The sequence below is a fragment of the Thamnophis sirtalis genome, unplaced genomic scaffold (assembly GCF_051295495.1).
Source record: "Thamnophis sirtalis isolate CommonGarterSnake01/CBP01778 unplaced genomic scaffold, rThaSir2_p1.2 scaffold_1, whole genome shotgun sequence".
Taxonomy (NCBI): Eukaryota; Metazoa; Chordata; class Lepidosauria; order Squamata; family Natricidae; genus Thamnophis; species Thamnophis sirtalis.
Window position 1 is genome coordinate 144974420 of NW_028261381.1, and position 15353 is coordinate 144989772.

A 15353-nucleotide genomic window follows, 5' to 3' on the forward strand; every position below is an offset into this window, starting at 1 on the left:
TAAATCAGCTGGCTTTGTGTTACACTAGTAATTCCACTGATTATGGAAAATTAAGTATTTTTATTATATATATTTCTGAACAGATTGTGTAGTGTTTTACTGAATTTGTTTACAATGTTGAAATACACCAATTTGTTAACAAGGTCAATTTTCCCACTGAACTCTGCTACTATGAAATCTGCTGAAGTACAAAATACATACTTGTAACATAAATTCATGTAAAAAATATTTCACCAGAACATGTTTATATTTTGCTGAAGTTATGAATATTCCCTTTTAAAAATATGGAACTGTATTTCATTATTGTATATCTCAAAATTAAATTAGAAAAATGTTACTTTTAAAAACACATTACTGTAATTCTTAACTCATGTGTAATTATCAATGTGCAGTTCTTTTTCTTCAAATAGTAAATTAAATAGTTTTTGTACCCTGTATGTATGACTTACCGCATAACTGGATGTAATAATGGCATTTCATCTGTGCACTTTATGTATGGCAGCACTGATGGGGCTATTGTGTAGATATTCAGCTAAACTGCTGAAATGAGAGTAATTCACGTACTCTTTTGAAAATCGCTTAAGAGCACTTAAAGATACCATAATCAGAGAAAAAATCAACAAAGTAGCAGTTTTAAAAAAGGAAATAAATTGTATAGGTAGTCTTCAGCTTACAACAGTTTATTTAATGACAGTTTGAAGTTACAATGGCATTGTTTTTCACACAATTGTGGCAGCATTCCCATGGTCATGCGATCAAAATTCAGACTTGTGGCAACTGACTCACATTTATGCCGGGTGTAGTGTCCCAGGGTGATGTGACCTTTTGAGATCTTCTGGCAAGCAAAGTCAATGGGGAAGCCAGATTCATTTAACAACCTTTTTACTAACTTACCAACTGCAGTGATTCACTTAACAACTGTGGCAGGAAAGGGTGTTAATGGGGCAAAATTCATAGTATAGTTTTAACACTGGAAAATATTAAAATGGAAACAGTCTAAATCAATCTTAGATTTGATTCTACATATTTTATTTTTAAAATTTGAATTTACTCTTTAAAACAACTGAGGAATTTTATTCTTACATGAAGAAATAATGCATGATCAATTTATCTTCAAAACTAAAAAAAATGGCTCTTTTAAAAGTTATAAAGTTTGATTTTTTTTAATTGGAACAAAATATTTTCAATTTGCCACAACAATTTCTTTAATTTATTTCGATTCTTAAATGGATGTTATTGCAAAAACATTTGCCCTAGGCTAAAGAAGCAGACTTTCTTCAAAAGTGTATAGCATGGTGTCTCTTTTGTTTTGTTTTAATCTGTTACAGAGTTGTGAAGTATTTGTTTCATTTTTAAAGCTTTCTTGTTACTCTCAAAGTGTAAAAATAAAGAATCAAACAGAGTTACATAAATGTGATTTCTTTATTAAAGGAACGGAAATGTTCTGTGCATGAAATATTTACAATTAGTCATCAACACTGGTTGCTTAGCAACCATTGGAAGTTCCAACAGACCGAGAAGAGGGTGTGTGTGTGTACTTCAATCCAAGTTTGAAGTTCCAAAAGTGTGCTCCCCCGACAGCCAGAGGACTGCACTTTGCACACTCAAAACTAGGCCATCTTTACAGCCATTTGCAGTGTTCTGTGATCAAGTTTTACAAAATTTTGCTGAAAACCAGCATTTACTTCTGGGTTTTGGCAAAACCACACCTGTAGTGAACCATAAGAATCACTGCATTTGCTTAACTACCGTCACAAAAAAGGACTGTTAAAAGTGGGGGCTCGCTTAATGGCCATCATGAGTTACAACATAGCAACCAGCTATGAACTCTGGGAGTTGGAAGTCCCAACATCTTAAAACATTGTCTTAGAAAATAACTACGTTCACAGAATATTGTCTCCTTGTTCTTTCAAACAATTTTTGTAATTCCACCCACTGCTGTATATACATGATATGCTGCTATATCCAATCCATTACTTTGCATAATTCTCACAGAGGGCTGTATTGCCAACTTCTGTGTACCTAAAAAACAACTTGTGTGTCAAGATTATTGTGTACTGATCCACATTTCAGAGGAACGTTTGGGGAATTTATGAAAGAAATTTATCCTACAAATGTACAGTCTTGAGTAATGTTGCCTGTTTCTCCATAGAGAACAAAGTTTGTCCTTAAAAATATCATTAAATTGGGAGAGGATGGTATTGTCTTAAATACCCCGAAGAGTATTGTATTATAGACAATGACATGTTTTTGTTTAATTTTAACTGTTTGTTTTATCTTCAGGTCATTGTTCTGCGAAATTGTTATGGTATTTCTAGTTAGCTAAGACAACATGATGAGACCGGAATTAAATATTTACAGGAAAACAATCCAGCCAAAGTCAAGTGTATTTTATTATTTTGAAAAATTTCTAAATATATACTCAACTTTTAATCAGCCTGTAAAGTAAGTAAACATAGTTTATACTAGGAAAGCTGAATGTTTGCATTGTAAACTTAAATAACCTTCATCTTTAATTTAACCAAATGGTAATCTGAATTTTTGTAGTAAAATAATTGAGTTCTGCAGTCTGTTTAAAATGGAATCCAATGAAAGTTGTGTCACTTAATGCTTTGAGTCATGATGGAGATAAAATACTCCCATCAGTTATTTTCCAGACATTTCTGACATAATTAAAAAAAGATTCAGTATAAACAAAAATCTAACATTCTCCATTGCTGCTGCGGTATTCAACATTTGTTCACAGTATGTTAAAATGTTATTATCATCATCTATTTTAGTATTTACCTGACTTTTCGATAATCATTTTTACTGTCTTAAACATGATTTAAAGTACATGCAAATTGCTACATGGTATTAACAAAAACTTAAAAGCTTTTAAGCTTAAACAAAAGTTAATTAACAGTGTATAGATTATGAGGAAAGAATAATGTCTCATGTATTCCTATAGAGAAAGTTTATTTATTCGGACAAATAAAGAATCTAGGATGTATTATCCTTGAATAAAGCGTGGCCACAAGAAGCTGCTATGTTTTAATAATTTACGAGAAAGCATGCAATATGCTAACCAACACTTTGTGATCTGGAGATGTTTTAATAAGATCAACTTAGGCTAAATATTATTTGAACAGGACTTCCTCTGATAATGGGAATCTTTGTTTAAGTACAGTATAATAAAATATTTCTAAAAACAAAATACAAAGTGAAGGAATACTCTCCATATAATTTTCCATAAATTGCATTGAGAAGTTTCTTCAAGCAACTGCAGAAATCAATTACAGCATTTAGAAAAAGCATCTACCAAAATATGATGTTGGAAAAAGTGTATAACAAACTTAGGTATTGTATATAGGCACAATACTTGACAATGATATGAGAATAAGTGAAGTTTAAGCAGCAGATTGTCTCTGCTCATCCCATGAAATCCAACTAGTATGTATGGATATTTCAAGTCCTTCTAATGAAATAGTGTCATGTATCAGGATTTAGAAAGTTTGTCTTCTATGTTACAACATCAGCCCTATGGAATTTCATTCCCATCAGATTTTGATTATCCCAACTCTGTTGGCTTTCCATAAGACCTTGACAAGTTGTTTTTCTCCCAGGCATTGAGCCAATGCTGGATAAGCTCATTCTGAAATGACTTTTAATTTGAGTCAGTTGGGATTTGGCCTTAACCTCTACTGTGAAGGATTTAAAACATTTTTTAGCCATGTCTAAGCTCCCCAGAATTGCTAGGGGCAGCCACACAAATCCTTTAAACAAATAGTAAATAAATACGAACATTTAAGTCTTATTATCTTTCCCCCCCCCAACGGGACATGAGGACTTTATCTAGTAAGTTTCATCTCCTGGGGTTCTTGTGTATTTTTATAAATTTTATTTTTAGAAATTTAGAAAATGAAATTATTTTTCCCGTGTAGAGACTGCAATGGAAGTTACCTATATGTACATTTAGTGCACAGGCAGAATATAAATATTTCTTCATAAGTTAAAAGAGAAGAGCAAAAAAGTTAAAAAGACATTTTCATCTTTGTCATCTTAAAGGTAAACGGGACCCAACTAAATCTAGTCAGGAAAAGAATTCCCCAGCCATGCTAGTAAGCTGCATCACACCATTAATAGTCTACCCCGACTTTAAAAGAGTGCAGCACATTTAAATGGATCTCTTAAGTTATTTCAGCCTAGGCACTGAAAATGTAGCATGTTGATCCTGTGTTAAATACACATAAATGTAACTGGTGACAGCAAAGAATTTCCTTTCTAGAAATACAGTTTAACCTTCAAAGGTTTTTCAGTTCAAACTTATTTTATCAGATGTTTGTGATATATTTGTTTTGTACTGCTAAAGTGGATTCTTTTATATACTGAAGTTTTGTTGTTCTATTTTTGTAGTTTAAACTGGAGTTTAAATTGTTGTTTGCGATCATTCTGAGAGCACAATCCAGATCAAATAATACAAGCATTCTACTGAGCAAGCACTTTGCTGAGCAGACAGGATAATGCAATAGATAAATAGGATGATACAATCACAGCAACAGATTGAGGATTTTAAATATATGAGCTCCATTTTATATTGAAAATGGTTAAAAAATACTGCTTTACGTTTCTTCATAATCATGACTGATTTTCCCAACTCCTTTTACACCTTCTAAATTTACAGTATAATAGCAAAAATGCTGCGGCAAATGAGGTGCAAAAATAATTCTTAACATTCGGAGTTCACTTTTACTATACAGTGTTTCTCCACCAGTCAGTGCCTGGTTTACAGTACGGCACACCATCAATCTCATCAACAGCTGATTAGACCAAGTTATTCCCAGTGCTGGAACAACAGTCCTGGCTGAGCAGCTGAAAAACAAAGCCTGCAATTATAAAATATTCTACTCAATTTTGAACTAGGGGGAAGTAAGCTTTTTTTAAAAATGATTTCTTGGGCTAGGCTAATGGAAACCCTACAGCAGTTTTTACCAAATTGCATTTACAATAAACTAAATATTATTACACAGAGGAAATAAATAGTATTCATTTAACTACTGCATTTAAATTCCATTGTTAAATCTATTTTTTGTTGTTCCAGAAGCGTGCAGCTACCCACAGCCCCAAATTTACACAATCCTGGGACAGATGAATTAATGATATGGTTTGATCTAAGGCAGGGCTGCCAAACTTGCTGGCCGGGTGCGTCATGTGCCCATGCCCGATTTAGCAAAGGAAAAAATCCTGATATGTCACGTGACTCCACCATGACGATGCACGTTTGACACCCTTTATCTAAGGCAATTTTGTTGAACTCTTTAAAGATTAATGTACTCTTATAAGAGTGATCTGTTCTAGCAAATGTTATAACATATTAGATACTTCAGAATCACATTAGGGTAGAATGTATTCCATTGCATCATATTATTCTGTGAAAATGTGCTGTCTGTTGAAAACTTATTTTAACTAAAAAGAAAGTTCTGTTGGGTAGAGGTGTGATTAGTCACAGCCTCACTCATCACAGTTACTGTTTCAATGTAGCAGAATCCATATAAAATCAGGTGTTTACACCTTGTGTTTGGGGCTAGCCATAGAATCCAATAGCAATTCTTACATCATTCCAACTCAAAATGAGTTATTCTAGCTAAGAATCCAGTATCAGCACATGCACTCTACTGCACACATACAACATATATGAGATGTGTTTAGATCTTTCTCTCAGTTTTGTGTGCATATGTGTGCACATGTGCGCATACATATGTGCTTGCTGAATTTCTTTTTTCACTCACCTTTGAGTATTCCAAACAGCATCTTCTCTCACATTTATTGCATCAGTTACCTAGAATATATAAAAGAAATCAAGAAAAAATGTCCATTCAATGCTTTGTCAGAATGTAGTAATAGGAAAGAAATAATTTTACTTCAGATTATTTACTTCTAATAAAATACTTTGGCTAAATCATACATAATTAACCAACCTTAATTCTGGTGAGACCAGAATTTTACTTGCAAACATTCCATTCTTAACTAGGAATTTCATCTAAGTGTTTAAATCAATGTCCAGTCATACATTAAAACCAGTTAGATGTAAATAGCTCTAATGAAATTAGTGGGATGTTGCTAAGGCAAGCAAACTCTGCTATTTTACCTGATTAATGCATATTATGGGGGTCTGGAACGTGCAACTTAATCTGTGAAGTTTTGCTCCAAATTTCTGTAAATATTTAGCTTTCTGGAGAGAATCTGTAGCACTGAATTCACATCTGAACAAGGCAGCAATGGAGTCAATAATGATTAGCCGCACCATTCCTCTCGAGAGCAGCAAGCTAAGTCTCTTAGTAATGCATTCATGGAAAGTGTCCTGTAATAAAGAAATACAGCAGGATGCATGTCAAGTACAGAACAGTTGTTAAAAAAGTCTGGTCCACTGGATGCACAGTAATTGCTACAATAGCTAGAGTAATCCTTATTCCAAAAATTGTATTTGTTTGCAATGCCAGCAAACAGCAAATTGTATACTCAATCCATCAGAGCTTTATTGAGTCAGGAAGCTGAGTGAGAATTACAGCAATGTTGCAAAACTATGCACATTATCTTGAGACTAAGTTCCAATTAACCCTTCTGAATGTATAATAGGATTACATTAAGATTTTTACAGCAGGATTATTGGTATGGCTCCTCATTCTAAAACAAGAGAATAAATATCCTTTTCCCATGCTTGGAAATATGATTATTCAAAGCTTCTTTCTGCCAAAGCGGACTAGCATTTTTCCAACCAGTGATATTTTTCCATGGTGTCAGATAGGGGTCAGTCCCCTGCACATAGATCCTGCCTAATGTCACCATCAGCACTGAAATAAATACCAACAGGAAAGGATTAATTGTGGCCAGCACAAATTGATTTACCATACTTTTCATAGTATGAAACACACTTCCTCCCCCCCCCCCAAAAAAGAGGGTGGAAATGTTGGTGTGTATTATACACCAAATATGGCCATTTTTGGCCTCCTGCCCCGCATATCTTGTTTTTGTCAAAAATGGACCCATTTTTCAAGCAGAGAGTTTCGGAGGCCTGCAGAGTGTTCCTGGGGGTTGGGGAGGCCAAAAACAAGATGCCTGAGAGGCCAAAAACGGGGCCGTTTTTTTGCTAAAATGGGATGCACAGAGGGTTTGAGAGGCCTGCAGAGCACACCTGGGGCTGGGGAGGGCAAAAACTTTTTTTCTTGTTTTCCTCTTTGAAATCTTATACGCCGGTGCATCTTATACACCGGTGCATTTTGTAGTCCAAAAATATGGAAAGTCTTCTAAAATAAATTACCCCACTCCAAACTGAAATATATCCTACTAACTTCAGAGCTCTGCTGCATTACTATCAGTGAAACCCGTAAGCCATTTATAGAATGGTATAGAATCAATGCTTTTCTCTGCACAATTTTTATTTTATGTTCCTGATGGAGCATCAAATTGGGAAGTAAGGAGTATAGCTGACAAATCACTCCAGTAAAAAACCAAATGCAGGAGAAATATACTGGAAAGCAAGTTCTTATCAATACATGAATGGATTCATTTACCCTTCTGGCTACTGTTCTAGTAAGTGAAACAACCTCTTCCCCAATGACCCATTCCCTATTAATATTTAGGAAGGTGGCTAAAATGCAGTTATTCAAAAACACTTTTAATGTTTACATGTTGTCACTGGGAGATGCTATGTCAATGTCATCCTGGGTAAATTAAGACCCTGTGATTTTGTTATCCTGTGTTTTATCTGTTTTATACTGCACACTGCCAGGAATCTATATGGAGTAACAATACATCAAGTAAGTATGGAGGTCTGACCAAAAAAGCTGGTTAAAAAAGTTGCATTTACAAAGGTTGATGTGTAGTAAAAAAGCTTAACCTTGTATTTGTGATAAACGCCTAACTTTAAAAAAAAAATCATGGCCTTTTCATTTCTTCCAAGCTTTGTAGCAGCAATGGCCATAAAAGGAATTTGTATTTTCTTCTGTTTAACCAAGTCATGTGTTCCATGTGTACACACACACATTTTCTCACCAGGAACTTAATCAGGATATGTACATCTGCATTGCCCATCTGTTTGTGTCAGATGTCTAATTAGGATAGATCCATGGGAGTTGCCTCTGGATACAAATTTCTGTTCTTCATATATTGTATCTATTTGGCTTTCAATATGTGCGTGCATCAAAAAGCATAGGCCAAGCAGCAAACATGGTCATGTGATCAAGAGAAGGGAGGGGTTTAGAATAGGAGTGGTGGCATGCTGAATCATTGCCCATCTCCTCCTCACAAATGGATGCGTTGAGGTGTTTTTTTCTTGCACCCATTTTCTAAATCAATATTTTTTATTTCTTTTTTTCAGCTTTTCCTATCACGTCAAATATGGCTATATTATGTTCTGTTCGAAAGAATTATTCTTCTGACAGACAGATAACCATCATTTTGAGCCCTTTTAGGAAATGACTTTCTAATATGCCATTGGGTCAGAAAGAACAAAAGGAAAGCATTTGACGTACATTATTCTCTTGGGCATTCCACTTTTGTTTTCCTTTCCTTAAAAAAAAAAATGTTAAGCAAAAGGTATCCTGTGGAATTCCAGTGTATTTTCTCACAAAGGAAATGCTGAGTATGCCAGAGGAAAAACAAGCAACTGATTAAGCCAGATCAATTTCTCTTTAAAATCAGTACAATGCAATGCCTAGTTGGAAAGATTTTCTACGCCTGAAGCATAGTAATCAAATGCCAATCAATTCCACTCTCTGCCAATTTTGAAACAGCAAATGAAGTCTCCCCTATCCTTGCTTGCTTTTCTGTCTCACTTACTTCCTTCTAGTTGGATTTCTCCTCATTGAGGGCAGTGATGCCACACCCTTGTCTCCAGAGTACAAGTTTATGGAGGCCTGCAGACTAGTTTGATCACAGTCCCTGAGTTTTACTGCTGTCCACCATTTAATGGACCGTTTTAACACCAGAGGTATGCAGAGAACAAAATGCAAATTAACATTAATCAGTGAGGCAGACTATAATTTGCCATTTATGCCCGAAATTAAAATTCAAGGCAATAATATCATTTAAAACAATGTATACCTTTATAAAAATAGGCAGCGAATGATTGTGTGACTCATTTATCATCATTTATGGGCTTTATTATTGACTAGTTAATAACCTGGTGTTGCTGGGTATTTATTTTTCCCAATCCTGTATTAGCCAGGAACTGCTCGACGACGTAATTATTTTCTTGTATGTAATCTGAGTGAAGTATGTCATGTTGGTGGTGCAGGCAGGCCGAGTTGCAGTAATGTGCTATTGATCATGGCCATATATTTGTCCTGAAGAATAATCAAAGCCTTGTTGAAAATGTCTGGACCAAACGTAATTTCTAATGTTGGATTTTCCCCCTTACCAGAGGGAGCCCCTTTGTGGAATACTGTAAAGCCATTACCATGGCAACTCCACTGCGCTGTACAGTAGAAGCAATTGTAAGGCAGTACAGTAAAGCCATTTTAAGACACAACAGGCTGCATCTTAACAGAACATACACCCTGAGGGGATTCTTACCCCCCCAGTATTTTTTTTCCTGAGAGTAAGTCATCTGGGTACCAAGTTTGGCTGAAATTGCTCGAGGCGTTCCAGTTATGCTGGAACATACACACACAGCCATTTATATATTTGTGTGTGTGTGTGTGTGTGTGTGTGTGTGTGTGTGTGTGTGTGTGTGTGTATGTAGGGCCCAGCAGAATCCAGTTGAGCTGCTGATAGATTCGGATAGCGAGGAACCATATGAGTCTGCCAAGGAAGATGTGGAGGACCCTGGGCAGGGTTCAGACTCAGAGCAGGGACCAGAGAGGCTGGCTGGCCACCAGGAGGCGCCTGAGGCATGGAGCAGTGGGGAGGACTCAAGGCAGTTTGTTCTTGACGCCAGGCAAAGAAGGGCGGAGAAACGAAAGCAGCAGCTGTGGAGGCAGACTCATAAGAGATAATCAAGCCCAGGTGGTTGTGGCTTGGCCCCTCCCAAGAGAGATATAAGTGAGAAATTGGGAGGGGTCCTTTTGCAGGACACAACCATTCATAACAGTCTTGAGGAACTCTTGTCTGGTCTGTTTTGTATTTCTGTTCTGTTTGGTTTGGTTTGTTGCCAACCCTTCTTGCCTGAGAGTGTTGTCTGGGCTTTCAGCCATTGGAGTTGTAATTCCTGTGATTAAAGAGTGGCAAATAGCCAAACCTGTGTCTGCATTACTCACAGGTCAGAGCGGGGTGGTCAGAATATGTATGTATGTATGTATGTATGTATGTATGTATGTATGTATGTAAATCTGCTTTTATTCAAACTGGTTCTTTTAGTTTTCTCTCTGTAGCAAGATGTGTAAGATGGGTTGTGCAGGAAACCCGAAACAAGGTTCTTTAAAAATCTTTATAATTCAGTTGACTTAGTGCCAAAAAGTAGGCATATAACAGCACTGCTCTAGCTTCTGAGAGTCCTTCAACTTCGCCAGCATAGTTTCATAGCTCTGAGAACAAAAAGCTTACCTTTTTATTATAAAATAGAAAAAAAATGAACACTCATTTTTCAGAAGTTCTATACTGTTTCTCACAGTACTGAAGTTTAAACCTGACCTGTTGAATGTGTTCTATAAGTTAAGATCTTTTTAATGAAACCATTTTTAATGCTTTGCATAATTTAACTAATAGATGTTCTATATGTGTTGTTTGCGATCTTTTAGCTTCATATTGAGAAACTTTGAGGGGAAAAGCTAACTATATATTTTGTAAAAACAAATAAACCTCTTTTTTTCTGTAGAGATCTGCTGAGAAATGGCATCAATGGAAACAGCACTATAAAATTGATGTGAAGTGTTAAGTAATTGTCATTTTGATTTACAAAATGCGTATTCTACATTGGAATGTAGCACCACAGCTCTTTTTCAGCTGCATAGATGGAATCTAACCTTTTGAAGCACTGACAGCCAGATAAAATACTCACCAGGTCTGCTGCATGCTCAACAAATATTCTGTTTCCAAATTTTATCTTCTGCATCACCTCGGATGGAACGTCACTCCTCAATTTTGGCAGTTGCTCAATCAATTGCTGCAGACGTTTATTAGGAAAAACATCCTCTGTGCATATGTAAACTGCACCTGTAATGAAGCCAAGCCATCTGAAATTACTGGCTTCTCTTTGTGGCAGTCGGCTGGCACACACACACACACGGGATAATAATTTCCTTTTTTTAAAAAAAAATTGTTTATATGGCAACCCATTTCATAACTGTAACTGTGGGTGGCTAACAAAATAAAAAACTGAGTAAAAACAAAGTAATACCAATAGCAAAACCCAGTATAAATAGATAGTACAGAATGTTTGTTGAGGACAACAACATGCAATATAGTGAAAAACCACTTCACACACTGCCTTAACCTCATGACCCCCATGCCCAGGAAAACAGTCACATTTTTAAGGTTACCTGTAATACCAGCAGTGTCTTGCTGGATCCTGGGAATTATGATGTTCCAAACAGCAAGCACTGCAATCGAAAATGCCCATTTCCAAAGCTACAGTGGATACTAGTGCAGATATTCATCAACTTACAACAGTTCATTTAGCGACTGTTTGAAGTTACAATGGCACTGATAAAAGTGACTTATGACCGTTTTCCACACGACCATTGGAACATCATCCCCTTAGATATGTGATCCAAATTCAGATGCTTGACTCATTGCCTTAACCTCATGACCCCCATGCCCAGGAAATTTGTTGAAACCTGACAAGCAAAATCGATGGGGAAGCCAGATTCACTTAAACAACTGTGTTACTAATTTAACAACTGCAATGGTTCACTTAACAACAATGACAAGAAAGGTCGTGAAATGGGTCAAAGATCACAAATATCTAATTTAACAATAGAAATTTTGGGCTCAATTGTGATTGTAAGTTGAGGACTATTTGTACAGAAAGACCTGAGCTCATAAGGAGAACCATACTTGAAAATGAAATATTTGATTCAACCCTGGCAACCATAAATAACAATTTAGGTGATGGCAGCAATGCATTACACAGTATTTCATCTTTTGACAAAAAAGTAGGCTGAAAATTAGGATAAGGCTACACTTGAAGAAAAATGCAGATGGTTCTATCCTGAAGGGATACTTCTCTGAGTGCACAAAGCAAATTTCTATAGTGAAAAATTTGATTTCAGCAACTGATGTTGAATGTAATTGGTTTGTTTAAAAATTTAAGGACAAATACAGGCTTCTCAAACATGTTTTTTGGAACCAAACGAGAGAAAATTTATTACATTCTTTTAAGCTTTTAAAACCCAAACTCCTGGTCCTTATAGATGGAAATACCCAAACATGCTTGAACGTGTGAATACTGAAATCTTCAAAAGAATGAAATCAATCAAACAAACAGTCATTGATTGATTGATTAGAAGAATATTTTTAATATTTGGAGTTGAAACTTTAGCAAGGAGTAGACTGTATAGCTTTGTCACTATTTTTCCCGAAGATAAACAAAATTATAATATAATATAGGAGCCCTGGTGGCGCAGTGGTTAAAGTGCAGTATTGCAGGCAAACTTTGCCCACAACCTGGAATTTGATCCTGATGGGGCTCAAGGTTGACTTCGCCTTCCATCCTTCAGAGGTTGGTAAAATGAGGACCCAGATGTTGATGGCAATATGCAAATAATGCTTACATTGTAAACTGCTCAGAGAATGCTGTAAAGCACTACATGGCATTATATAAGCCTAAATGCTAATAATCATAATGCAATAGTATGTAACATGGCAGGGAGTGAAGAATACTGCTCAAAACCATTCAAAGAGATTAAAAGAGCATATTTCTTACCAGATTCTAGTCCACCATATCGGTATGGATACTGCACAGAAAGACACAGCTGCAAAGCAATCTGAGTCTTCCCAGCAGAGCTTTCACCAGCAATTTCAGTAATTCCTGTACGGGGAATTCCACCTCGGAGCAAACCATCTAGAAATGGGCAGCCCAGACTCAGCTTCTGGCCTTGGGAAGTGCTGGGGGCTTTGTTTTGAAATAGCTGGAGTGCTAAAACAATTTGACAGCAGGTTTACTTAATGCACTTCTATGTCACTTTCAATGTAATTATCCTGAAATGGTTGACAAAATAAAGGCACTGAGGCTCTTAATCAGCTGATTCAGAAATCCTCAGAAAGCATTCAGTTAAGACAGCCAGCGAAAGTACAATGTTCTATTTCGTAGCAGGAAAAGAATATAAGATGGAAAGGGAATAAAAGAGTTTAAAGAAGAAAAAAGTTGCCTTGTTACCATTTTATGACATAAACCCATAGTTTTACAGCAAGTTAAAGGATTGAATTAGATTTTAACAAAAATCTGGAAGATCAAATGCCACTATACCTTCAGTGTATAGGTTTCTAGTAGTCTAATATTTTTTTTCAATTGATTGTTTAGAAAAAAGTTAGTTGAAAACTTACCTGTAAAAACAGAGTTTTTTCTCAAAGTACTAGAAATTGTTCTTAGTAGATATTGTACATCTGTCTTGGATAGCTTTGTTAACCTTTGCAAATCTGATCCCGAAAGATGGAAAATGTCTTTAATTGATGTTATATTTGCTGAAATAAGAAAATTGATTCTATAACCAAAATAGATCTATTTATTTTATTTGAAAAGGGGGGATATTACAGGGCATAGACATGTTATTACTTTATTCTCTTGTTCTGGAATCCTATATCATATACCTTAGTATGCCCCATTCAACTCAATGCAACTTACTTTTAAGTAGACATAAACAGCATGGCATCATTAATACAGAGATTTGTTTTTATGCAAATACTTTTTTCTAATGCAAAACTGTGAAACTATAATTATTCATTGTTACTCAACTATTCAGAACATCCCTTACTACTGGCATTCATGCATGCATTCTTTTATTCATATTTCTAAACAGCAGGTGAGAGCAAGGCTAAAAAAATCCCATCAATGATCAGCTAGAGACACACTTGCAGATGTTTATTCAGAAGTGAGTCCAACATGGCTTGTTCTTACAAATTTAGCTTCTTTTCAGATATGGATATACCCAATCTCATCACAATCAGCATTTATCCACTTGCAACTGTAGCCTACTCTATACAATCCCTTAATCAAATGCAGCAAGGCAGTTTTCTTACACAATCAATATATAAAAATGGTAAGAGGAGTGACATATAATATGAAAACAAGGATTTGTAGTGTTGATGTACCTTTTTTAATAGCTGCGATCACTCTAGGGTTCATGTCAAACTTATCCCAGTCCATTTCTTCACAAATGCAGAGCCACACAATATTCAGTAACATAGAGGAAGAAAACTGAGTGAGATATAGCTTTAGAAAGATGCTAACAAAAAGACTTGAAATAGTTTTTCACATCAGCCTTGCTCCTTTGATCTCAGTATTATTTTTCCTATTTTTCTTTAATGCTTTTATGTTACTAGCGTTATATACCAATTTGCAATTGCTAGGCTCCTTGGCTTGTTTTAGTTACTTTCAGGTTACGTAGCATGTGAAAAAATATCAGAGGTGAAGACTGTTCACATGTAAATTGCATGAGACAATGGTACTTAGGTGGAAAAATATAAGGATATATGAGATTGGTCAAGACATGTTGAATGTTGTGAAAGTGGATGCAAGTGCTAATCTTCACACAGAATAAGATCCCACGAATAAAGGGCGTCCCTCCTCCATTCTTCTGGAATCAAACAGCCTAGCCTGTTTATCATCGAGTAAGACGTGCGTGGGAAGAATATGAATGACGATTACATTCTGAAAGTGAACAAAAAATTAAAGCTGAAAAATAAAGCTTCCATCTCTATAGGTAATAGTAAAGACATTTTAATAAATGAAAAAAATATTGAACTCTTTTGTTACCTATGTTTACTTCTTCCTAGGATCTTTATTTGCCATAAAGTTCCAGTCAAGCCCATGTGATTATAGACTCAAAATTCAAAACCACCTTGGAAAAAAAATGCCAATATTGAAAGCTAAACAGAATTCCCAAAAACGGACAGTCGAACAAAAGTCCCCCAACTCAAACTCCACCGAGAGGAGCCTATTAAGTAAGAATCCCTTTTAAATGATCTCCTACCTTCAGTGAACGACCCTAGCCTTAGAGAAGAGAAAGGCGCTAACAAGAATCAGCCTAAACCGCGGAAAGCGTGGGCCAATCACAGAATGCTGGGAAGAGTTAATAACCAATCACAAAGCCTCGCTGGTCATCGAGAACGCGTCCTCTTAAACTTCGCTGTCAATGTAAAAGGCGCATGCGGCATTATCCTCCAATCTCTGCGCGCACGCGTGCGAGACTCCTCTCTTCTCTTTTCTTTCTCCCCTT

General features: G+C 36.0%; 1 protein-coding gene across 1 annotated transcript; it reads right to left on the reverse strand.

The window, feature by feature from the left end:
• Positions 1 to 1412: 1412 nt before the first annotated feature.
• On the reverse strand, positions 1413 to 15329 carry XRCC3 (X-ray repair cross complementing 3). Its single transcript, XM_087726960.1, has 9 exons — positions 15108 to 15329; positions 14891 to 14975; positions 14227 to 14785; positions 13462 to 13599; positions 12842 to 13054; positions 10976 to 11130; positions 6128 to 6340; positions 5769 to 5818; positions 1413 to 4851 (listed from the first exon to the last, which is right to left on the reverse strand). Exons 3-9 carry the CDS (start codon positions 14318 to 14320, stop codon positions 4602 to 4604), a joined length of 1113 nt encoding a protein of 370 aa, XP_087583086.1. The 5' UTR covers positions 14321 to 14785; positions 14891 to 14975; positions 15108 to 15329; the 3' UTR covers positions 1413 to 4601.
• Positions 15330 to 15353: the final 24 nt, after the last annotated feature.

Coding starts and splice junctions, on each gene's coding strand:
- XRCC3 (XM_087726960.1), bottom strand. CDS start 14,320: ATGTTACTGAATATTGTGTGGCTCTGCATTTGTGAAGAAATGGACTGG. Junction 13,055..13,461: donor AAAAAACTCTGTTTTTACAG/GTAAGTTTTCAA, acceptor AAATTGTTTTAG/CACTCCAGCTATTTCAAAAC. Junction 6,341..10,975: donor TTGAGCATGCAGCAGACCTG/GTGAGTATTTTA, acceptor TCTTTATTACAG/GACACTTTCCATGAATGCAT.